Below are 24,405 nucleotides of genomic sequence, written 5' to 3'. Positions count from 1 at the left end.
TACATCAAACTTTGACAAACATCCCTCCTCCTGACAGTGACTCCTCTGCAGCTGCTCTGGGAGGTCTCCTGGGCAGAGTCCAGGAAGAGGAGATTTCACTGCTGCTGAGGTGCTCGAGGGAGCCCATTTCAATGCTCTGCTGAAGTCCAAGGACATTTTTTTTCCCCAAGGAGCAACGTTCCTTTCTGGCACTCATGGCCCCATGAGGGACATTATTCAGTTGCTGCTGTTGGGTGAGTTACAGCCACAGGGAGAGGGAGGAGGAGATGATCCCACCCATGGCTGCTGCTGGGTCCAGACATTCGGTGGGATAAAGCTGAGACAGAGCTTCAGCATCTCTCTCAAAATCACAGAATCACAAAATGGCTTGGCTCAGAAGAGATCTTAAAATTCATCTTGTCCCATCCCCTGCCATGGGCAGGGATGCCTTCCACTATCCCAGGCTGCTCTAAGCCCTGTCCAACCTGGCCTTGGACACTTCCAGGGAGCCAGGGGCAGCCAGAGCTTGTCTGGGCAAGCTCTGATCTCTGCCCAGCTGAGGAGGGACAGGACCTGAAGGAACAGCTGGAGCCAGGCCAGGGCAGGGCTGGACTGGAGATCAGGAAAGGCTTCTTCCCCTACAGGGGGCTTGACCACTCACCAGGCTCCCCAGGGAATGGTCACAGCTCTGAGGCTGCTGCAGCTCCAGAAGCCTTTGGACACCGCTCCCAGGGGTGCTTAGGCTGCGATTGTTGGGCCACCTGTGCAGGGCCAGGGCCTGGACTCCATGATCCCGCTGCCTCCCTCCCAGCTCAGCCCCTTCTGCAGTTCTCACCCTTGGGCTCAGCCTTTGTGTCTCCTCCAGGCGCTGGCAGAGCTCTTGGGGCTGGGGCAGGAGCGGGACAGCCCCAGCGTTCCCCTCTCTGTGACACCACAGTGGTGACAGCTCCAACGTTCCCTGCCTGGAGACGCTCCAAGGGAAGCGTCCAGAGCCACAGCCAGACAGCAAAACTGACCGGGCACTGAGCACCCCCGGCCTGGGCTGATGTGCATTGCTGTGCACACAGCTCGGGGAAGGTCCCCCTGGCCACCTCCACAGTGCCACAGGCAAGTGTCACATAGAGATACAGAGCTCTGCCCAGAGCTGACAGGGGGTGTTAATAAGTAAGAACCAAAAAACCCTCAAAAAACCTAACAAACAACAACAAAAACCCCATATCAAAATAGAGAAATCCCACCCCGCAAAAAAAAAAAAAGGACCAAGAAAAACAATCTCAAAAAAACTCCACAAAGAAACAACAAAACAAACAATGAAAAATAAAAACAAACAAACATCAAACCACAAATTAAAAAAAACCAAGCAACCCCAAAAATAAAACCAAAGAAGAAAAAGTACTTCCCCCCAGCAGAGCTGTTCCATCTTTAATACCTGCACACAGACAAGACATGGGGTTGCAAAAAATGAAGATTCATTTAGCACATTTGCAGGAAAAGCAGGTTTAGGACAGGCTTTCAGCAGAACTGTTCTCAGCTGAGTGAAAAAGGCCCCTTGGAAACGCAGACCCTCAGCCCACAGGGCAGAAAAGGGCTCTGAATTCCCCTCCCCTGGCACAGAAACCCTGTTCTCAGGCTGCTTCACACACAGGATTCTTCTGGAGGACTGTGGACAGTTGAGTGTCAGCTCTGCCTTCTCCACAATCTGTGCCCTAAAGCTGCCTGGGAGAAGAAATTTAGGCTCAGCTCTGGTGGCACAATCCCTCCTGGCCCAGGGCACAGCACCAGGAAGGTCTTTGTGTGCCAAGGCTTTGCTGCAGCCAAGGAAAGCTCCTGGCTCAGGGTCACCTTTCCTGCTCAGCCAGAGCCCTGAGTGCCCCAGCAGCAGCAGAGAATGGCAGCATTGGCACGGGCTGGCACAGGAGGGGGAGATTTCCCCCTCGAGAGAGAGAGGCTCATATTCCAGTTGTTGCATTCAGGCAGCTCCAGATGCCTCAGCTTTGGTTGCACAGCAGCTGGAAATGCAAGTGCAGGAGCTCTGTTCATGCCCAGCCACAGCAGGTGACAGCAAGGACAGGGTCCTGGCAGCGTGACATTTGCAGAGAGAGTCTTCAGCAAACACTGGGACTGGAACTCTGTGCAGAAAATGGCCCAGGGGTCTCTGCAGGGAGGCAAAAGGTACAAAGTTCCAGGTCTGGCCTTGCTATGCAGCACCAAAATGGTCCCTTTTCAGGGCAAGGTTCCATTGCCGGGTGCTCTCTGAGCCCCAGAGGAGAGCCCAGGGGGCCAAGGAACTGAGAGCGGGGACTGTGCAGGAGCCGGGCACAGCGAGAGAGCCCGGGCTGAAGGTCAGCCCCGGGGCGGGCACGGACTGGGAGGGGGCAGAGCCCGGGGGGTCCCGCAGAGCCTCCCTGCTCCAAAGCCCCGCCTGCGCCAGCGGGCAGCTGCCGGGAGCCATGTGCCAGGGCCGGGCCGCAGGTGGGTGTTCCAAGTGCCTCCAGGGGAGCAGCTTTTTGTCCCGATCCGGGGGCATTCCCGCGGGGCTGGGGTCCCTGGGAAGGTGCACGAGGACAGGGTGGAAGTGGTTGGTTTGTGGATTTGTGTATTGGAACTTTTTTTTTTTTTTCCCTTTTGGTGGGGGGGTGATAGCTGGTTGGGATTTTAGTGTTTTTTGGGGAGGATGGGGGGAATGTTTTTTTCTGTGAGCTGCCCCCATGTGTTTGAAGCCCCGCGGGTGTGGGGAGTGTTCTGGAAAAAAAAGAGAGAGAGAGTCAGAGACTTGCTCTTTTTTTGTATGTTGCTTTATTATCAAGCTTGGCCTTGGGGGAGAGCTTGCTTGCTGTCTTGGCAACGCGGAGGAGAAGGTACACACAGCTTCGCTTCCCAGCAAAGCTGGGGACTCCCACCCCCCCTCACGGGCTTTTTCCCCTTGCCGGGGAGTCCGTTTCGCTTCACTGATCAGGGGTCATCCAGCGATGGGGGACTCCTTCTCAGGTCACGGCGACTAAATAGAGCTGCTTCGGCGGACCCCCGTACCTTTTGCACTAGTCTAAAGTGCGACTTCAGTCCTGGATTTTACTTTGGTTCTCTGCTTTTTAGAGTCTCTTGTTCTTGAGTTGTTCCCAGAATTCCAGTGTTCTTTTTATTTGCATATTCAGACACCATCCGGCGAATGGGAGCAGAGATACAGGTAATAAGGCGCAGCCCCGGCACGGGCGGGGCGGCCCCGGGCGGGCTGTGGGAGCCGGGAGCGGCCGCCCGGGCCCGGAGCCGCCGCCTTGGGCCGGGAGCCCCCCGGGCAGAGCTCTGTGCTCGGGGCCGAGGCCCGGGCGGCCCGGGGAGCGCTCGGCGGCCCGTGGGTCCCCAGCGCAGGCGGCTCCGTGTGGCCGGGCTCCGAGGGGAGCGGCCCGGGCCGGCCGTGGCCGTGCGGGGCCTGGCGGGGCTCGGGGGGCCGGGCCGGGCCGGGCAAAGGCTGAGGGAGAGCGGGGGAAGCGTTGGCACAGAGGCCCCGGGCTCCCCGTGCCCCCTGGCCACGCAGCCGGGCTCGGGGGCCACCTCGCTCAGAGCCAGCCCCGGCTGCGGGGGTCCCCGGGGGGCCCTGGGGAGGGGGCGGCTGGGGCTGACGGAGCTCTGTGCCCGGGGCTGGGCACAGCTGCCGAGGGAGCGCAGGATGCAGGGTCCCCCCGTGCTGGGGCTGCCTCTGCCCGCCTCAGGGGCTGCATTGTCAGCCCAGAGACACCTGGGGATCCCCTAGTACCACCAAGGCTGGGAGGGAAACACGGGAATGGGGGGAGCAGAAATGGGCAGTAGGAGAGCTGGGGGTGTTCCAGAAGCCTGAAGATGTTGGGAGCATGGACACAGGGGACCCACAGATATCCCAGGCCCGTGAAAGAGGGACCCCAGAGAGTGCTGACCCCTGGGACAGCTGTGAGGCCAAACTGGTGATCCGAGAGAAGGGGAACTACATGGATTCCCTTGAGCCACAGCAGCCCAGAGAGCAGGAACACGAATATAAATTTGATCCGCAGTAACCCAGACAGGGGAGGGATCCAGGACCCCAAAGTGGAGGGACCAGAGAGGGAAAACTCATGGTTGGGTGTTTTTGCTGATTCTTGGTCATTTGTGTATTTTGGTGGATTGAATCTTGGTAGTTTGGTGGTTTCTATGGGCAACAGATGCCTTGTGACTTCTAGAGATGGATTTGGGCAGGAGGAACCCCCTAACCCACTGTGCTCATACATTGTTTTTTTTTCCCAAACCAGGATTTCTCATTCCCAAACCTTGGCCAGATGGAGAGAGAGGCTGTGAGGAAGAGAAAGATGCCCCAGGGCAGCCAGGCAGGTGAGGAGGAAGTCAGTGCCCCTTTCCCCCTCTCTCCTGCTCCATCTCCCAGCCCAGCATGGCCCCCGGCTGCAGGACAACCCTGCTGCTGATGCCGTCCTGCCAGGAATGTCTTGGGAGAATCTCCTTCCCCTACCCTCTGGCACGGTAGCGAATCCCATCCCCTCCTTGTCCTTCCTCTCCCAGACAAGGAGCTGAGGATGGAGACCAGGGAGAACAAATCCCCACAGGAGAACCTCGTGGAACAGGTTTTGAGCAGCTCCACGGTGCAGGAATCCAAAAGGGAGGAAAAGCCCCAGAGATCTCACACACAGGGGCTCCAAACCCATCCCAGGGTGCTCTGAGGAGGAAGGACCCACCCTGTGCCAGGTAGGTGGACAGAGCTTCAGCTGGGGCTCTGAACTGGTGGTCCCTGAACAGCCTCATGATGGGGAGAAGCCCCACAAGTGCTTGGAGTGTGGGAAGAGCTTCAGCTGGAACTGCCTCCTGATCAGCCACCAGCGGATCCGCACTGGGGAGAGGCCCTATGAGTGTCCTGAGTGTGGGAAGTGGTTTCAGACCAGCTCCAATATCCTCCAGCACCAGCACGTTCACACAGAGGAGAGGCCCTTCTGCTGCCCCAGCTGCGGGAAGGGCTTTAAGCACAACTCCCACCTCATCAGGCACCGGCGCATCCACACTGGGGAGAGGCCCTACAAGTGTGGGGAATGTGGGATGAGCTTCAGCCAGAGCTCCAGCCTGATCTGCCGCCAGAGGATCCACACCAGGGAAAGGCCCTACGAGTGTGGGGAATGAGTCATTGAAAACCGATATAGTCACGGACAAAGACCCTCTAACTAATTAAAGTTAGAAAGTGGTGTGTTTATTCACCAGCGGGCGGCCACGCCTTTCGGAGATGACTCCCGTGCTGCCCGTCGGTGAATAAACATACCACTTTCTAACTTTAATTAGTTAGAGGGTCTTTGTCCATGACTATATCGGTTTTCAATGACTCAATTTGGTGAGCCTGGCAGGAGAAGGTTCTGCTTGGCTGTGAGACCAGCTCGGGTGGAGGACCCCCTTGGGCGCACCCAGGATATTCCTGGAAGAGTGGGCTCCGCTGCTCGACCTGTTCATCCAGCAGCAGACAAGAACTCCTGACTACTAAAACTCCGGACAAAAAGTTATGTTTAGAAAAAATTGGAACAGTTTGAACAGAGACCTGTAAGGCGTACGCATGGTCAGGAAAGGCTGTTGGTAAGTCGTGGGAGACGTCCCACACACAACTTGTGCCTCTGTAGTGTGCTTGCAAGCTTGATTGGTATCTGGGCAGTTGTACTTGGTTGACAGCAGAGAAAGCTGTTGAGCTGTAGTACCGGGCTGTTGAGGGCTCGGATTGTTGTTGCTGGCAGAAGGGGATTTTGCCATTTGCTGTGCCATAGAGGGCTCAGTTTGCTAGAATCCGGGGCTACCAATTGTAAGGGCAAATCCTGATTTGTGGTTGTTACACTGTGTGAATGCATCCTGACTGTGAGAACGATTGTGAGAGAGTTTGTTGAGACGTGCTACCAGCACAAAGTGATTGAGGAGTTTGGACCCGCGGTTCCGTTTTCGAGCGACTGAAACGGCCGGGGAAAAACGAAGTGAGTGGGGTGTATGAAAACCCTTAAAGCCCCTCCCTGCTGTGACTGTGGTGTGTGTGTTTTGGTTATTCACTGTAACTGTATTTTTCAGGCAACATCCATCTTGTGTTAAAAGTTTTAAGTGCAGCACATGCTGAGGTTGAAGAGTTGATTAGCCTCTGAGAGCTGAGGCATGAATGTTTTTGAAGTAGATTGAGGACAGACAAAGGACAGGACCAGTTTGGCAAGAAGGAACAGAAACCCTTGACAAGAGCTTAGTTGTGATTTTAGGTATGGAGACTGTGTTTGTAGATTGTTGGAATTAAAATAAGGGTAACTTCGGTCTGAGAACTCGATCTGGCCAGATGTACAAAAGGAATTCCTTTACCTAAGTGGTTTAGGCTTGACTCGTAGGAGTTTGTGAATTCAGCAAACTGGTGAATAGACAGAGGAAATAAGAAAATGTATTTAGAAGGTTTATATCAGATGTCTGTTGGGAGACTAGTGGCTCTGGATTAGCAACAATGGGCTGTGGAGAATTTAGAAAGTCAAAAAGAAGTGAATGGAATAGCTTGTCTTTTTGGGAATTTTCCTGCAGCTTTTGGTGCATCTAGAGGTTGTCACTGTGCCTGGGTGCTTTTGCAGTGTAAAATTTGTGCAGGACGTTACTATTGTTCTTCTGATAACAGATACAGAGAATTTGCCCAGTGTAAGGAACAGCTCCTTGATCAAGCTGATTTAGAGCGAAGATTTTAACACATTTAGTAAAACAATTCCTGTTTCAACTCCAGCTCCACCTTTAACTCCAACTCCATCTTTAACCAAAGCAATTTCTATTTCAAATCTGTCTCTAGCTCTAAGCACAGCTGAATCAACTCTTGATTTCTATTTCAAGTTCAGCTTCATCTTCTATTTTATCCCCTACTCCGAGTACTCCACTTACTCCTAAATTTCTCCCACTGCCCAGCAGTGACAGTGAGGAAGAGGAGCCCTCTCCAAAGGTTCCTACAGCATCCCGGACTCAGAAACAAACCAAAGAAGAGAACATCACAACGGGGAAGCAGTGGTTGCTCATGTTAAGAAAAACTTAAGATGGACTGGAGGATCTTACCCTAGGAGACCCTCTAGTTATAATGAAACTAGGGAACAAAGAAAAAAAAATAAAGTTTTTGATAAACACAGGGGCAACATATTCAGTGTTAAATAAAGATTTAATATGATTATGTTCTGGCAAAAGGGGTAACTGGCCAATCTGAAAAACCTATTTTTGTAGACCATTGAAATATAAATTTGGGAAACAATTGGGAATTCACAGGTTTTTATATCTGCCCAATGCTTCATCAGCACTTTTGGGCAGGGATCTATTGGAACTATTAGAGGTAAAAAACAACAACAACAACAACAAAAAAATTAAAAATGGAGAGATTACTTTGGAGGTTGAGGACCAACAATATGTGGAATTGTTAAGCTTGATGTAGATAACTAATGAGGCTAAAGTTAAAAGTGAAGGTGAGATTTACAGGAAAATAATAGATTAGGTATTTTCTGCGGTTTGAGCTTCTAACATACCAGGAGAGTAAAGAATGCACCCTCAGAGCAAGTTAAGTTTAAAAAAAAGAAAACAACTAGTTAGAGTTAAGCAATACACCCTGAAGAATAGTTAAGGGATTAGCCTAGTGATTGATTTTTTTTTCCCTGTTAAAAAGCCTGATGGATCATAGCTGTTAATAGGATAACTGAGGATTTATACCCAGTGCTTCCCAACCCTTGCACTTTGTTAACTTGTTTAACACCTGAACTAACACGGTTTATTGTTTTAGATTTAAAGGATGCTTTCTTTTGCCTTCCTCTCCATAAGCCAGCCAGAAAATGTTTGCATTTGAATAAAAAACTCAGCTCACATGGACAATGCTTCTGCAGGAGTTAAAAAAAAAAAAAAAAAAAAAATTGCCCACCTTGTTTGGAGAACAACTAGCAAAAGATCTGGAATCCTGGGAAGCTCCATCAGGAAGACAACTGTTACAGTATGTGGATGACCTTCTGATAGCCACCAAAACTCAAGAGGCATGTCTGGAGTGGATGGTAAGCCTCCAAAACTTTTTGGGCCTACAGGGGTATCGCATACCCCAGAAGAAAGCCCAGATGGTGAAGCAGACAGTTATTTACTTGGGCTACGAGGTTAGTGCTGGACCAAGAACCTTAGGACAGGATGACAATGAAGCAATATGCCAGACCCCAAAACCCCAGACAGTAAAAGAACTGAGAACTTTTCTAGGCATGACAGGCTGGTGCAGACTGTGGATTTCTAACTATGGGTTGTTTGTTAAACCTCTGTATGCCCTGATCACGGAAGGGAGCAGGGATCTCCAAAAGAAGCAACTCGAGCCTTTGACCAGCTAAAGAAGGCCCTCATGTCAGCTCCAGCCCTGGGACTTCCAGACGTGAGTAAACCATTCTTTTTGTTTTCACATGAGAAGCAGGGGATTGCCTTGGGAATACCAGCACAAAACCTGGGCCCGTGTCACAGGGCAGTCGCCTGAGCAGCTGCATGCAGCAGCTAAGGAACGGCCAGGGTGCCTCAGAGCCATTGCAGCAGTGGCAGTGAACACCCAAGACGCACCCAAGTTCACCCTAGGCCAGATGTCCGTGCTAGTATCCCACACAGTGTCTGCAGTCCTAAAAGTGAAAGGGGGACATTGGCCCTCCCCACAGAGATTCCTGAAGTACCAAGATTGAGATTGTGGTAACTAACATTGTGAATCCAGCTTCCTTCCTCAGCAGGGGTATGGGAGAACCAGTAATCCATGACTGCCTGGAGGCCATCGAAGCCACTTACTCCAGTTGCCCAGATTTGAAGGATACCCTGCCTGAGAATACTGAGACCTGGTCCACCGATGGAAGCAGCTGTGTCATCAGTGGGAGGCATGCTGGGTATGTGGTTACCATGAGCAGAGAGGTCATAGAGTCTGGACCATTACCAACCAACACCTCGGCACAGAAGGCTGAAATAACTGCCTTAACTCAGGCTTTAGAGCTGGCAAAAGGAAAGAAAGTTAATATCTACCCAGAGTTAAGGTATGCATTTGGGGTAGTTCATGCACTTGGAGCCGTCTGGAAAGAAAGAGGACTGTTGAATTGACAAGGAAAGAAGTATTAAACATGCACAAGAGATAATAAAACTCGGAGGCAGTCCAGCTACCTGAAAAGGTAGCCATCATGCATATCAAGGCACACCAAAAAGTGAGCTCTGAATTGGAGGAAGAAGACAAGCTGGCGGACAGAAAGGCAAAAGAAGCAGCTAAAGGTGAGGTAACTGTTGAAACTGTTGAGGCAGCCTTAATTCCAGAGGAGCAAATTTTCATTGAAGGTAAGCCAAAGCACAGTATAAAGGACAAGAGGGGTGGGCTATTACAGATAAAAGGAAAGGAAGACTTGTATTCCCCTCTTACGTGCTATAGTCATTAGTGAAAGAGGAACATGAAAAACACATGGGGGAATAGATGATTTGTATAATTATTTGAAGGATAGAATCGTAGCTAGAAATTTGTAAAATATAGTAATTTAGGTGACTTGCCAATGTAGCCTCCAAACTAATCACAAAAATATTTTTAAACCAAAGCTTGGGCTAACTGGGAAAAATATGCACCTGGGCAGCAATAGCAAATTGATTTTTCAGAACTACTCAGGAAAGAAGGGCATGGATACCTATTGGTATTAACAGATACCTTTGAAGGGTGGCCAGAAGCTTTCCCTACCAGAACTGCCAAAGTGCAAGAGGTAACCAAAGCAGTCTTATAAGAAATAATACCATGCTTTGGAGTCCCAGCCACAATGTTTTTCGATAGGGGGCCATATTTTATTTCAAAATTGTACAGCAAATTAAGCAGCAAATTATAAAACTGGGGCTCAAACCAGAGAACTAGATGGACCAGTACATGATGTATAGCCTGGGGATTATGTATACATTAAGTCTTTTTCAGAAAAAACTGTGGAACCATAGTGGGAGAGACCATTCCAAGTGCTCCTCATCATCTTTAACACAATCAAGATCAAGGAACAAAGCACCTGGATCCATCACTCACAAGTGAAAAAATCTCCTGAGAAACTCTGGAAAGTTATACTGGGTGACAATGAACTAAAATTAAAACTTTCTTGGGAAAATAAATGATAAGTCTAATATAACAACTTCTTGAAAAATAAGAAAGCTTGTAATTGTAATGGGTAATCAAATAGGTATAGCCTGGAGAGTTGTGGCATTTATGACCATCACTATAGCCACAGCTAATGCAGCACCACTGCATTATAATGTGACTGGTAAATATAAGTGCCAAGGGAAAGCTTATGATTTTATCTCCTGTTAGGCTCTGATTCAGATGCTAAAAGTTACAAATGCAACTGTGTAAGTAAACTTAATTTAACTTGTCCATTTGTAACTTTGTCAAAACTGAAGAATGTGATTTTTCCTATTAGCACATGTTTTATAGAGGCAAACTTGACTACTGTTCAAGAAATATTGCCTGTGCCGTTAGAGATGAACTTAACTTTAGTTACACAATTATTGAAACACCATGGATTAAAGAAAAGGAAAAAAATTAGAAAGAAAGAGAACTTTGATTACAATGCATCATGACACAGAGACTATAAGGAGGGTATTTAAAAGTTAGTAGAAGGCCCATCCCATCATTGGTGGGATGTGCTTTTGGGGTAGTCACCAGCTGCAACTGGTTAGCTCAATACCTTTGTTTATTTGATTATTCTTTTGTTTAATTTAGTTGGTGTAAGATTGATTTTGTTTGTTATATTTTTTTTTTTTTTAATTGGAGAATGCTGAAGCGACTAGCAGATTTAACTTTAATATTAAAAGCATATAGTACAGTTTTAAAGGACCCCTATCTCACAGTTTTGCTAGATGAAGAATTTACATATTAGTAAAAGAATTTACTAACTTTGTGTCCTGGTTTGGGACAAATTTGGGAGAAAACCCCTGCATAGGATCCCTCTAAGGAAGCAAACCCAAGTGGCTCCTCCCTCCAACTGGTCCGGTAAAAAAAAACTCTTTGGAGAAAAGTGGAAAAAACTATTTTACTAAACAAATGAAGTGCATACAAGTATAAAGAATGAATAATATGAAACAATAAAACCTCTCCTTCTGAAGTGAGATGGCAAATTGAGAAAGTCCTTGCCGTGGGTGGAGCTTGGCTCTCTCTCAGTCTCTCCTCAGTCCCAGTCCCTCCAGGCGCTGCTGGAAAATGCCGAGGTCCAGGCCCCGGTGGGCCGCAGGTGCAGCCCCCAGTGCTCCCCTGGGTTTTCAGTCCAGAGCAGGTTTAAACAGTTCCAAGAAAACGGAAAAAAAACAGTCCAGGGAACTTCTCTGCCCTAGCTAGCTGAAACTAACTAGAAGCAAAACAAGATCTCTGTCCTGCAGTCTCTCCAAGCCTCTGCGGAACACCCTGTCTGCAGAAGAATGTGGAGGAGTCAGGCAGTTTTCTCAAAACAAACTCCGTGCTTCTCCTTGCTCTTAGAACCAGTCTTAAAGGCACAGGACTCAATATACAGCACAAACAGAACAGACGATTGGGGATACAAGCATCATAAAGTTACCCTAGGACACTTTGATAAAGGAGTGGGGAAATGAGACATCGACTTTAAAGAGTTAAGATTTTAGCTAAGGGCTGGAAGCAATTTATATTGATCAAGATAGAAGTTAGATTAGTAAATGGTAGGTTAATGATTATTAGATGCCCAAGCTAGAGCTAACTGTTCTATTATGAGCTTGTTTATAGAAAAAGTGGAGTAAGTGAAGTGTCATAAGAACAGATTGAAACCAGTAAGAACAATGGCCAGCACCTGGACTTGGTATCAATCAGTCGCAAAGCAGGGGACCTTGGACAGTGCCAGAGGGTCACAGAGACCTGATGAAGACTCTCCTGACTTCATCCTTGGAGACCACTGACCCAACTCGAGACCACCGACCCAATTCAAGACAAGGATTGCACACGCGTGAAGGACTGATAGCCTCTTTTTAATAGAGAGCGGGGATGGGAGGTGCTGGGGTTATGCATATGTATTGTAGGTAAGATCTTGGAAAATAAATAGAGAGCAAAGAGCCTTGTTCGGGGTGGCCACGCCTTTCGGAGATGACTCCCGTGCTGCCCGCTGGTGAATAAACATACCACTTTCTAACTTTAATTAGTTAGAGTGTCTTTGTCTGTGACTGTATCGGTTTTCAATGACTCACACCCCTGGTTTTCCCTGCACTGTCCTGGGAGTGGAGACACCCAGGACCCTTGGAGCTCCCTTTCCTAAGTACAGGAACCCCGTAACCCGACCCATCCCACATCTACCCACCTCCAGCCCCTCCTTTTCTCAACCCTGGCACCCCCAAAGCCCCTTCCCTGCTCTCCCAGCTCTCCCCATTGCCCCTTTCCTTCAGCCGTGATCCCCCCATTCCCCAAATCTCCGTGTCCCCCCAGTTCTCCTCTCCCTGCGGTCCCTGCCCGTGGCACTGTCGGAGCCTGTTCATGTCCATGACCCTGGATGAGTCCGTGGGGCTGGAATGGGGCTCCGTGGGGCTGGGACACAATCCCGTGGGTCTCCATGGGTCCAATCCCTGCCCAGGTCTCCACATGCTGCAGGAGGTTTCTGGCTGTCACCTCCTGTCCCACAGGAGCGTCCGCAGATCCATCGGCTCGGCTCCGACCGCCAGGAATTCCTCTCCTTCCAGCTGGGATCCGAGAGATTCGTGGTGGCCGCCGGCGCTGCCCAGGTCACCAAGAGGCGCTGGGAACATGAGGAGATCCAGGCTGAGGAATGAACAAATCCCCTGGGGCACACCTGCCTGGAATGTCTCCGGAAACCTGTCAGATATGGGCGAGAGGCACTGGAGCCTAAAGGTGGGGAGGGTGGAATTCCCAGGGGAATGTGGGATTTGGAAATGAGGGTTTGGAAATGTGCGATTTAGGAGGGCAAAATTTGGGAACATGGGCATTCCCCTGGGACCTCCATGGATGGATCTCACTGCCATCCCATTCCCATGGAATTCCATGGGCAGATCTCATCCCCATCCCACTGCCATGGCAGCTCCAATCCGGTTCCACCCCAAACCCATCCTGGGGCTCGCCCTGTTCTTTGCCCTCCCCACCCCCCACAAGACTCCTGGGGGTTCCCCATGACCCACCCAGCCCCCCCAAATCCTCCTGGGTCCCCCCTCATCCCCCCACGGGGATTCCTGGGAGTCACCCCGTGTTCCCTCCCCCAGGACTTTGGGGTCCCCCCCGACCTGTCCGTGCCCCTCCCCCGTTTGTGCCCCCTGTGATGGTGGGGTGGGGCCGAGTGCTGGTGCCCCCCTGCCTGCAGCAGATCCAGCGCTGAGCGGAGTTCAGGGGCTCCCTTGGCATTTGGGGTCCCCTGGGATTTGGGGTGACCCCCCGGCCCCCCAGGATCTCCCTGAACATGCTGACGCTGCCCCAGCACAGTGAGAAGGTTCAGACCCAGCACAGGGTCCCAGCTCTGTCACCAGCATCACCCAGGTACCCCCAAAAACCTCCCGGGAACCCCCAAACCCCCCGGGGAACCCCAACCTCCCTGAGATCCTAAAAACATCCCTGGGAGCCTCCAATAACTCCCCAAGACCCCATGCAGACCCCCCAAACCCTCTCAAGACATCAAAACTCCTACAGGAACTCCCAACACTCCCAGACCCCCTTGAGAAGGTTTACACCTGGCATGGAGTCCCCATCTCTATCACCGACAGGTTCCCCAAAACAGCCTTAGGCTCCCCTGGGATCGCCTAATCCCCCCTTCGGGACGCCTGAAAACCCCCCTCGGGAACCCCCAAAAATCCACCGTGACCCCAAAAACCCCCGGGATCCACAGCCCCCCCCCGGGGAACTCCTCGCAGATGTTTATACCCAGCACGGGGTCCCCATCTCCATCATCGGCATCACCCAGGACCCCCAAACCCTCCTGGGACCCCCAACTCCCCCCGGGGCTCCTCTGCCAGAATCAACGGGAGTGGTGTTGCCCTTTTAAGGGGAGTTCCAGTGGGAACCCACAATTGCAGGAGCTCTTAAAGCGGCGATGGTAGACAGAATCCCGAAAATCCACCCTGGGGGGCAAAACATCCCCTACAGGGGCTTGGAATGGGGGCCTCCCTAAAAATGTCACTAAAGCCGTCATGATCAACACGTGAAAAGGGCTTGTGGGGCTGCGGCCCCACAAACACCCTAAAATGGGGAGGAAAAACACCCCTGTAGTGGTGGGATCCCACCTGGATCCCCCCTGGATGGCTGCAGCCAGGGCACTGCTCCCACGCACTCCCAGTATGATCCCAGTACGATCCCAGTACAGCCCAGTCACTCCCACTCCTGGCATCCCCCCTCACCCCTCTCTCATTCCAACCTGTCCCGGCTCCATCCCCGCTGCTCCCGCGGGCTGCCAGGGGTTCAGGGAACGGGGGAGGAGGAGGAGGGAGGGAGGAAGAGGCGCAGCGGCAGCAGGAAGCAGCAGGAAGAAGAGGAGAGGAGGGAGCGGGCGGCTCCAGCGCTCCCTGAAGCCGCAGAACCCCGGGACCATCGTCCCCTATGATGGGTGCAGGTGCCCGGGGAGGGGGAGCTCGCCCCAAATATCCCGGGGCTCCCTGGGTTTGGGGTTTTTTGGGGCGGTGTTTGGAGCTTGCAGGGCTCCAAAGCCGAGCCGCAGATGCCCCTCGGGGGGACATCGGGGGCTCCCCGGGAGGTGTTTTTGGGGGTCCCGGTGGCGGTGGCGGCAGAGCCCCGTTGGGGGCGGGGGGATGCGGGTCCCCCGCGGTGGGGGTTGGGCTTCCCGGGCCGGGCGCTCCGAGCTCTGCCGGGGCCACGTGGGGAGCGCGGGAGCGGCGGGACAGGCGGGGGGACACCGGGTTTGGGGAGCCCCGGGAGAGCTGCGGCTTCCCTGAGCGGGACTGCGAGGAGAGGAGAGCCCCAGAGCCCCAAAGCGGGGACCCCGAGAGGGGGGGACCCCTGGGATTGGCGGGACCCCGGCGGGGGTGCTGGGGCTGGAGGGGCGGGATGGCCGGGAAAGGGGTTCGGGGGTCCCGGTGCTGGAAGTGGCTGCTCCCAGTATGAGCCCAGTTGCTCACCCCATGTGGTTCCAGTTTCCCCAGCATTCCCAGTATAAGCCCAGTCATGCCCTATTGTGATGCAGTTGGCCCCCAGCATGGTCCCACTTGCTCCCAGTTCTTCCTACTTTCATCCAGTGTGTTCCCAGTTCTCCCAGTTGCCCCTAGCTTAGCCCCAGTCACTCCCAGTACTATCCTAGTATGAGTCTAGTACAATCCCAGTTTCTCCCAGCAGGGCCCCAGACACTCACCCTTGCCCCCAGTTTTCCCCAGCCTGGTCCCAGTTCCCCCCAGCACATTCTCAGTGGCTCCCAGTGTGGTCCCGGTCACCCCCAGCATGCTCCCAGTCACTCCCAGTTCCTCCCAGTTGCTTTCAGCATGATTCCAGTGGCTCACTGCCACTCCCAGTCAATCCCAGTATGAGTCCAGTCATCCTCAGTGTGATCCCAGTCTAACTCAGCATGGACCCAGCTGCTCCCACTGTGATCCCAGTTGTTGCCACAATAGTTCCAGTTGTCCCCAGTTCCTCCCAGTATGATCCCAGTTGTTCCTAAAATAGTCCAAGTTCCTCTCAGCATGGTTCCACTCTTTCCCTGTTTCCCCCCCCTCAGTCCCACCTGTTCCCAGTGTGGTTCCCGTCACTCCAGTATGGTTACAGACACTCCCAGTATATCCTGGTTGCCCCAGTAAGGTTCTAGTTACCTTGGAACGATCCCAGTCTTTCCCAGTTACTCCCAGTTGCCTCCAGCATGATCCCAGTTGCCCCAGTTGTGGTCTCAGTACTCTCAGCATGGATCGACTACCTTCCAGTTGATCCCAGTTGCTTCCAATGTGTCCACATTTTCCTCCCAACATGGGCCCAGTAGCTCCCAGTAACCCCCAGTCAAGATCCATCACACCTGCTGTAATCCCAGTGGCTCCCAGGATGATCCCAGTTGCACCCAGTCAGCCCCATTATGGTTCCAGTCACAGCCAGTACCCTTCCTGACACTCCCAGTCTGGTTCCAGTATAATCCCAGTCACCCTCAGATACTCCCCATACTATTCCAGTCTCTCCCAGTATGATTCCAGCGAGTTCCAGTAGGACCCCAGGATGGGCACAGCTGTTCCCATTATCATCTAGTGTGGTTCCAGTTACCCATTTACCCCCACTGTGGTTTCAGTCTCTCCCAGTGTATCCCAGTTGCTCCCAGCATTTTTCCAGTCACTCCCTGTTGCACTCAGTTGATTCCAGTCTGATGCCAGTTGCTCCCAGCCACTCCCAGTCACCCTCAGTGCAGTCCCAGTTGCTCCAAGTATGATCGTGTATGATCCCAGTGTCCCCGAGCAGGACCCAGCCTCTCCCACAGTGATCCCAGTAGGATCCCAGCTGCCCCCAGCATGGTACCAGTTGTACCCAGTTACCCCTAGTATAGTCCCAGTCACTCCACAGGTGATCCCAATCCCTCCCAGTCCTGCCCAGTTGCCCTCAGTGTAGACCCAGTCACTCCCACTCACTCCCAGTTGCCCCCAGTGTGGTGTCCCAGTTCTCCCCAGCATGGTCCCAGCTGTTCCCAGTGTGGTTCCAGTCCCCCCGTTATGGGCACAGACACTCCCCAGAATATCCCAGTTGCCCTCAGCATGCTCACAGCCATTCCCAGTCAGTTCCAGTTGCCCCACTAAGGCTCCAGTTAGCTCAGTACAAACCAGTCACTCCCAGTGATGCCACTCCTGGGATCCCCCAGCCCTGTCTGCGTTCCCCCAGCCCAAATCTGCCGAGAGGAGCCCCAAGGGCTGGAAGTCCCCAGCCAGGGTCCCCAGCAAGGCTGGAGGAGCAGAGCCCTGTGTCCCCCAGGAGCCCAAAGTGGGGAGCCCAGAGAGGGGGGAGCGCCGCGATTGTCGGGACCCTCAACAGCCTGGAGAGGGGCAGGGGGGGACTCCTTGCACCCCCTGCACCCCGAAGTAGAGAATGAGGGGAGAAGGGGCCCAAGGGACTTGGGCAGGAGGAACCCCCTAACCCAATGTGCCCATACATTGTATCTTTTCCCCAAATCAAGATTTCCCATTCCCAAACCTTGGCTGGATGGAGGAGAAGACTGTGAGGAAGAAGAAGATGCCACAGAACAGCCAGGCAGGTGAGGAGGAAGTCAGTGCCTCTTTCCCCCTCTCTCCTGCTCCATCTCCCAGCCCAGCATGGCCCCCGGCTGCAGGACAACCCCAATCCTGACGCTGTCCTGCCAGGAATGTTTTGGGGGAATCTCCTTCCCCTTCCCTGTGGCATGGAGGTAAATCCCATCCCCTCCTTGTCCTTTCTCCCCCAGATAAGGAGCTGAGGATGCAGACGAGGGAGGACAAATCCCCGCAGCAGAACCTCGTGGAAGAGGTCATTTTGAGCAGCTCCACGGTGCAGGAATTCAACAGGGAGGAAAAGCGACAGAGATCCGACAGGAGGAAGGACTCCAAACCCATCCCAGGGTGCACCGAGGAGGAAAGACCCACCCTGTGCCAGGAAGGTGGTCAGAGCTTCAGCCAGAGCTCCCACCTGATCCAACACCAGCAGATCCACACTGGGGAGAGGCACTATGAGTGTCCTGAGTGTCAGAAGAGGTTTCAGACCAGCTCCAAGCTCCTTGTGCACGAGCGGACTCACAGAGAGGAGAGGCCCTTCCGCTGCCCCGACTGCAGGAAGGGCTTCAAGCGCAACTCCCACCTCATCAGGCACCGGCGCATCCACACTGGGGAGAGGCCCTACGAGTGTGGGGAATGTGGGATGAGCTTCAGCCAGAGTTCCAACCTGATCTGCCACCAGAGGATTCACACCAGGGAACGGCCCTACGAGTGTGAGCAGTGTGGGAAGAGCTTCCGCCACAGATTCAGCCTGATCTGCCACCAGAACATCCACACTGAGGAAAGGCCATACAGGTGTGGGGAATGTGGGAAGGGCTTCAACCAGAGGTCGCACCTGGTCATCCACCAAATGATCCACACTGGGGAGAGGCCCTACAAGTGTCCTGAGTGTGGGAAGAGGTTTCAGACCAGCTCCCATCTCCTCGTGCACCAGCGGATTCACAGAGAGGAGAGGCCCTTCCGCTGCCCCGACTGCAGGAAGGGCTTCAAGCACAACTCCCACCTCATCACCCACCGGCGCATCCACACTGGGGAGAGGCCCTACGAGTGTCCCCAGTGTGGGAAGAGCTTCTCACACAGCTCTACCTTGACCCAACACCAACGGAGGCACCGGTAAGTGAAGCCCTGCGAGGTCCCGACTGTGGGAAGAGCTTCCTGCAGTGCTCCAACTCCATCCTCGTCAGAGGACCCAGGTTGGGCAGAGCCCTGGTGACCTACATTCCCAGTGGTCCAGATTGGGAAGACACCTGGCTGATGGTCTTCATGTCCTCCTGGATCCCCACAGGCACCTGGATGAATGCAGGGGCAGGAACATCCATCGGGAGTCTGTTTGACATTGAAAATTAATGGGGAATAGCTGAGTTGACTTTACAGCCCAAAAAAATCTCTCATGAGCTCTGCCCAGTTTTTATATCTGGTGGCATCAATCAACACAGGATGATCTTGGAGATCTTTTCCTACCTGAATAATTCCCATGTTTATCCCATCAGAGCACCCAAATTAGAGGTAAAAATAAAGAAATGAAGCAAAGAGATCTACATCTGTGTCATTTTCCTGGGATTTGAGTGTGAATTTTGGGTTCACGAAATATTCAGGAGAATTTAGGTGTTCTGGGACCACCCAAGCCAAGGGACGTGGCCATGATCTCGTTGCAGCAGAACGTGTCCACCTGAGCCCGTCTGTTCTCCAGGCATTCCTGTTGTCTGTCCCAGTCCCAGGCCTGGGTCTCCCCATCCGGGGTGTCCCCTCCAAAGTGCCCAAATCTCTTCTGAAGTGCCCGAGCTGCTCCTGGCTGTGGATGTTCCTGTCCACCAACCTCTCCTGGTCAGTGCCATGGGGGGCTGGGAGGGGTTTTAGGGACTCCTGGTGGGACTGAGAGAGGCGCTTGTGGCTCCTGAGAGCATTTGTGGTTCTGGGAGGAGGCTTGGGGGCCTTCTGGGGGGGTTTGTTGAGGGATTTTTGGGGTCCTGGCAGGGCTGTGTGGTTTGGAGATTATTTGGGTGGGTCTTGAGGGAGATGGGAAGAGGGTTTTGTGGTTTTTGGGAATATTTATGTTGCGGGGAGTGGTTGGGGGTGTCCTGGGCAGGAGCTGTGGGCTGGTTTGAGGGGTCTGGAGGTGGCTGTGGGGATGGGAAGGGGTTTTGGGGCAGGTGTGACTCCCCCAGATCCCCAAAGCTGACACCAGATCCTGTACCAAACATGCTGCTGGGTTTTGGAGGCTCCATGTTGGGGTTCATCCTCCTGGTGCTGCAGGAGAAGGTGAGGGGGGGTCCCCAGGGGCCGTGTGTGTCCCCCCAGAGCGTGAGTGACCCCCCATCCCAGTGTCTCCTCCCTTTCCCTCCCCACAGGGCTCCTGCCCCAGCTCCTGCTGCCCCCAGGAGGGAATTTGGGGAGGGGGCAGAGGGGGTGCGCAGCCCCCGCCGGGGGATGACCCCGCCCCAGCCCCTTTGTTTAGCACCAAGCTGGGCTTGGGGCCGCAGGAGGAAGAGGCCGAGGGGAAGCAGATCCTGCAGGTGGGACAGGGCTTGGGGTCAGGGCAAGGTCCTGCCCTGCACACCTGGCTCAGGTGTGACCCTGCCCCGGGAAGGGAGCGGGACATTCCCATCCCCACGGATCAGGGCTGGGAGCAGCACCTGGAGCACAGACATGGAAATACTGGGAGTGACTGGGACCACACTGAGGGCTAGTGGGTGCTACTTGGAGCCACCGGGAATGACTAGTGCATGCTGGGGACAACTGGGATATACTGGGAATGAGTCAGATCATGATCATGGTGGGAGCAACTGGAACCATACTGGGGACTGTGGGGTGACTGGGAATGAGCATGTTGGGGGTAACTGGGATATACTGGGAATGTATGGAACGATCCAGGAGGGGACAACACTGGGAACAACTGGGACCATGTAGAGGGCAACTGGAAGCAATGAGGGGTGACTGTGTCTGTACTGGGGGCCACTGAGATCATACTGGCAGTGACTGGGACTATACCAGGGGCAAGTGGGTGCAATGGGTATCACACAGGGTGGAACTGGGATGACACTAAAGGGGGACTGGAATCATACTGGGAATGACCAGGAGCATGCTGAGGGCACTTTGGACCATGATGGGGGCAACTGGGATATACTGGAAGCAACTGGAACTGCATTGAGGGTGACTAGGAGTGGCTGTTCACAACTGGAATCATGCTGGGAGTAACTAGGACAAAGTGGGAGTGACTGGGAGCATGCTGGGGGCAACTGGGATGTACTGAGAGAGACTAGGAGTCACTGGGACCATACCAGGAGTGACTGGAACCATGGCAATGGCCTGGGCTGGGTGCTGTGGTGTGGTGGTGTGAGAATTGTTTTTATTAAGTTATTAAGTTATTTTTGTAAGGTTTTTAAGTTATTTTTTATAATGGTTTAGTTCACTGTATACCCCTGTGTTCTGCATTGGTTTTCCCTTCTGCATTGGTTGTTTTGTCTATTGTAAAACCAGACGTTGTCTGTCATTCATCCCTTCCCTGCACCTGTCGCTGTCAACCCCCTGCCCTTCTCTCCTCATGGTCGCCTGCCTGTCACTCAGAGACCCTTCCCTGGCTTCTAGAAAACTCCGGGAGGGGTGTCAAGTGATAGGCTGGGGCCCGGGAGACCCCCTCCCATCATTTTGTGGTTGGTCCGCAGTTCTATGGTTCACACCCCCAGTTAACCCCCCGATTCCTGTGACTGGCTGACCGGTTGTCGCCACCCCCGTTTCCACCCCCCCTTAAAAACTGCCGCGTGCCTGGCCTCAGGGTCTCTCCTGGGCAGCAGGTGCAGAGTGCAGAGCCCCGCGCTCCCTCTGCCTCAATAAACCTACGTTACATCCTGCTCGGGAGAGTCCGCCTTTCATTCAGCTGCCGAGGTCGCTTACGTCATCTACGTGCCCGTCGCTGAGGGTGGGATCCAAGATCCCACAGAGAGGAAGCGGCGCGCTTTGCCCGCCGCTCTGAATTTACCACGTTGCCACAGTGAAACTCTGAGCTAGCCTGTGGCTGCGCTGGTCAGCGCGATTTCTGGACACTGCGACACAAAACCAGGAAACATGATATAGAAGTTTGGAAGATGGCCAAAAGAAAAAAAGAGCATGCGCAAGGAGACGAGTTGAAAAGTTCAACTCAGAGGATGACTGTGTGCTTCATCCCCAAAGACCCCTGATGACCACCAGAGTGATCAATAAGGAGCAGTTCGCAGCCGCAGATAAGCGTGGAACTAATTTTAATACGAAGTGGGGACAGGTGGGGTTAGAAAATGAATATGTATTAGGCGTATGATATAACCATAGTTTGTAGAGATAAAAAGGGAGAAACAAAGCTCCCAGGTGTGCATGTCTTTGAGGAGTTATCCCTATGCACCTCAGCACTGAAATAAAGTCATACCTACTCTCATAACCACTCTGTGAGTTATAGAGTCTTCTCTCCGCACATCATTTGCCTGAAGATTTTGCCTCTGCCCATGACAGGAACCCCTGTGAGTGTCTGGGACATCCCGGCTCTTTGGCAGCCTGGGGACTCCTGGGATGTCACCGTGGAGCCCCCGTGAGTGCCTGTGACAGATCGGTGCCTTTGCAGCCCAAGGTCCCCTGGGATGTCACCATGGAATGGCTGTGACTGCCTCTGACCACAGGGCTCTTGACCATCCCCAGAAACCCCTGGGAGGTCTCCATGGAGCCCCTGTCTCTGCCTGTGACATTCCAGCTCTGGAACAGCCTGGAGACTCTTGGAAAGTCCCCATGGAACCCCTCTGAGGGCCTGTGACAACTCGGTTCCTTAGCAGGCAACCATCACCAGCCCCTGTTGCTATGGTCAGTTTCCATGGCAACCATCACCAGCCCCTGTTGCTATGGTCAGTTTCCATGGCAACCATCACCAGCCCCTGTTGCTATGGTCAGTTTCCATGACAACCATCACCAGCCCCTGTTGCTATGGTCAGTTTCCATGACAACCATCCCCAGCCCCTGTTGCTATGGTCGGTCCCTTGGCAGCTCCATGCAGATCCCATGCCAGGGGTGGTTCCATGGACACCAGCTCAGGCCTGGAGCCAGAGCCCGTTGCCATGGCAACCATTTGCAGTCCCATTCCCAGGGCCATGGGATCCCAGAAGCACAGAATTGGCTGAGTTGGGAGGGACCCATCAGGATCCTCGAGTCCAACTCCTGGCCCTGCACAGGACACCCCAACAATCCCAGCCTGGGCCTGGCAGCGGTGTCCAAACGCTGCTGGAGCTCCCAGAGCCCTGGAGCTGTGACCCTTCCCTGGGAGCCTGTTCAGTGCCCCAGCAGCCTCTGGGGGAAAAACCTTTTCCTGACATCCAACCTAAACCTGCCCTGACTCAGCTCCAGCCCTTCCCTCCAGTCCTGTCCCTGGGCACCAGAGTGAAGAGGTTCCCACAGCCCCCAGCCAGGGACCCGCTCCCAAGGCTGCTGCCAGGGCAACCAGGGCTGGGACCAGCTGGGATGCTCGGTTTCCATGGGCTGGGATTAAGGAATGGGATTCCCCAATTTTGTGCTCCCGCTAAAACCGTGCCATGGCTTGCTGGCCTTCAGCCTCCCATCGAAAGTACAAAAGACAAAGATCCCAGGGCTGGGATAAGAACAATTTACTGGGAACAGCAACAAGATAGGGAACAACTAGGAACAGAAACAATATTGATAACAGAAGGGATAAGACAAATGATATACAGGGAAAACTACAACAACCCTGACTGGCGCTTCCCAGCCACGTATTTCCTCCTGCTGGGAAAGGACACCCTTGTCCTTGGGAAAACAGAGAGAGTCCCTTTCCTGCCCCTGGCAATGACCTGAGATGGGATCAAATACAATGATGGGACCATGGCCAGACCCTCATGTTCTTCAGTCCCACCTCACATCATTACCACGGGAAGGGAAAGGGACAGGTGACTTCTCAGCATGGGTCATGGGAAATGTGGGTCACCAGGGCTCTGCCCAACGTGGATCCTCTGATGGGGGATGAGGTTGGAGCAGTGCACAAAGTTCTTCCTGAAGTCAGGGCACTCACAGGGCTTCCCTTACTGGTGCCTTCGTTGGTGTTGGCTCAGGTGAGACCTCCGGGTGAAGCTCTTCTCACACTGGGGACACTCGTAGGGCCTCTCCCCAGTGTGGATGCGCCGGTGCCTGATGAGGGTGGAGTTTTGCTTGAAGCCCTTCCTGCAGTCAGGACAGCGGAAGGGCCTCTCCTCTGTGTGAATCCGCTGGTGCTTGAGGAGGTCTGAGCTGGTCTGAAACCTCTTCCCACACTCAGGACACTCGTAGGGCCTCTCCCCAGTGTGGATCATTTGATGGATGATCAACTGGGGCCTCTGGTTGAAGCCCTTCCCACATTCCCCACACTTGTATGGCCTTTCCTCAGCGTGGATGTTCTCGTGGCGGATCAGGTTGGATCTGCGGCTGAAGCTCTTCCCACATTGCTCACACTGGAAGGGCCGTTCCTGGGTGTGGATCCTCTGGTGGCGGATCAGGTTGGAGCTGTGGCTAAAGCTCATCCCACACTGGGGACACTCGTAGGGCCTCTCCCCTCTGTGGATGCGCCTGTGCCTGATGAGGTTGGAGTTGCGGTTGAAGCCCTTCCTGCAGTCAGGGCAGCGGAAGGGCCTCTCCTCTCTGTGAATCCGCTCGTGCCTTCGCAGAGTGGATCTGGTCTGAAATCTCTTCCCAAACTCGGGACACTCATAGGGCCTCTCCCCAGTGTGGATGATGTGGTGCTGGACAGTGGTGTTGCTCTGGCTGACGGTCTGTCCACCGTCCTGGAACAGGGTGGGTCTTTCCTCCTCAGTGCACCCTGGGATGGGTTTGGAGTCCTTCCTCCTGCAGGATCTCAGGCGCTTTTTCTCCCGATTTGATTCCTGTGCTGTGGAGCCACTCAAAACAGCCTCTTCCATGAGGTTCTGCTGTGGGGATTTGTCCTCCCTGGTCTCCATCCTTAGCTCCTTGTCTGGGGAAAGAAGGACAAGGAGAGGATGGGATTTGCCTCTGTAGCAGAGGGAAGGGGAAGGAGATCCCTAAGTGCATCCCCGGCAGGACGGCGTCGGCACCGGGGTTGTCCTGCAGCCGGGGACCATGCTGGGCTGGGAGATGGAGCAGGAGAGAGGGGGAAAGGGGCACTGACTTCCTCCTCACCTGTCTGGCTGTCCCGGGGCATCTTCCTCTTCCTCACAGCCTCCTCCTCCATCCAGCAAAGGTTTGGGAATGGGAAATCCTGATTTGGGCAAAAACAAGGGATGAGTATGTTGAATTTGAATGTCCCTCTGCTCA

General features: G+C 53.5%; 1 protein-coding gene across 1 annotated transcript; it reads left to right on the top strand.

Moving 5' to 3' along the window:
- The first annotated feature begins 17,063 nt into the window (after window positions 1–17,063).
- LOC131378791 (zinc finger protein 239-like) lies at window positions 17,064–18,618 on the top strand. Its single transcript, XM_058424350.1, has 2 exons — window positions 17,064–17,126; window positions 17,313–18,618. The coding sequence occupies exons 1-2, from the start codon at window positions 17,075–17,077 to the stop codon at window positions 18,233–18,235; spliced, it is 975 nt and encodes a 324-aa protein (XP_058280333.1). The 5' UTR covers window positions 17,064–17,074; the 3' UTR covers window positions 18,236–18,618.
- The last annotated feature ends 5,787 nt before the right edge of the window (window positions 18,619–24,405 follow it).

This window comes from Hirundo rustica, unplaced genomic scaffold (genome assembly GCF_015227805.2).
Source record: "Hirundo rustica isolate bHirRus1 unplaced genomic scaffold, bHirRus1.pri.v3 scaffold_196_arrow_ctg1, whole genome shotgun sequence".
Lineage (NCBI taxonomy): Eukaryota > Metazoa > Chordata > Aves > Passeriformes > Hirundinidae > Hirundo > Hirundo rustica.
Note: the sequence above shows the minus strand (reverse complement) of the source record. Positions and strands in the feature narration are given on the sequence as shown.

Excerpts from the sequence above, each read along its gene's own strand:
- LOC131378791 (XM_058424350.1), top strand. The coding sequence starts at position 17,075 with ATGGAGGAGAAGACTGTGAGGAAGAAGAAGATGCCACAGAACAGCCAG. Across the intron at positions 17,127-17,312 it reads GCCACAGAACAGCCAGGCAG|ATAAGGAGCTGAGGATGCAG; the intron begins GTGAGGAGGAAG and ends TTTCTCCCCCAG.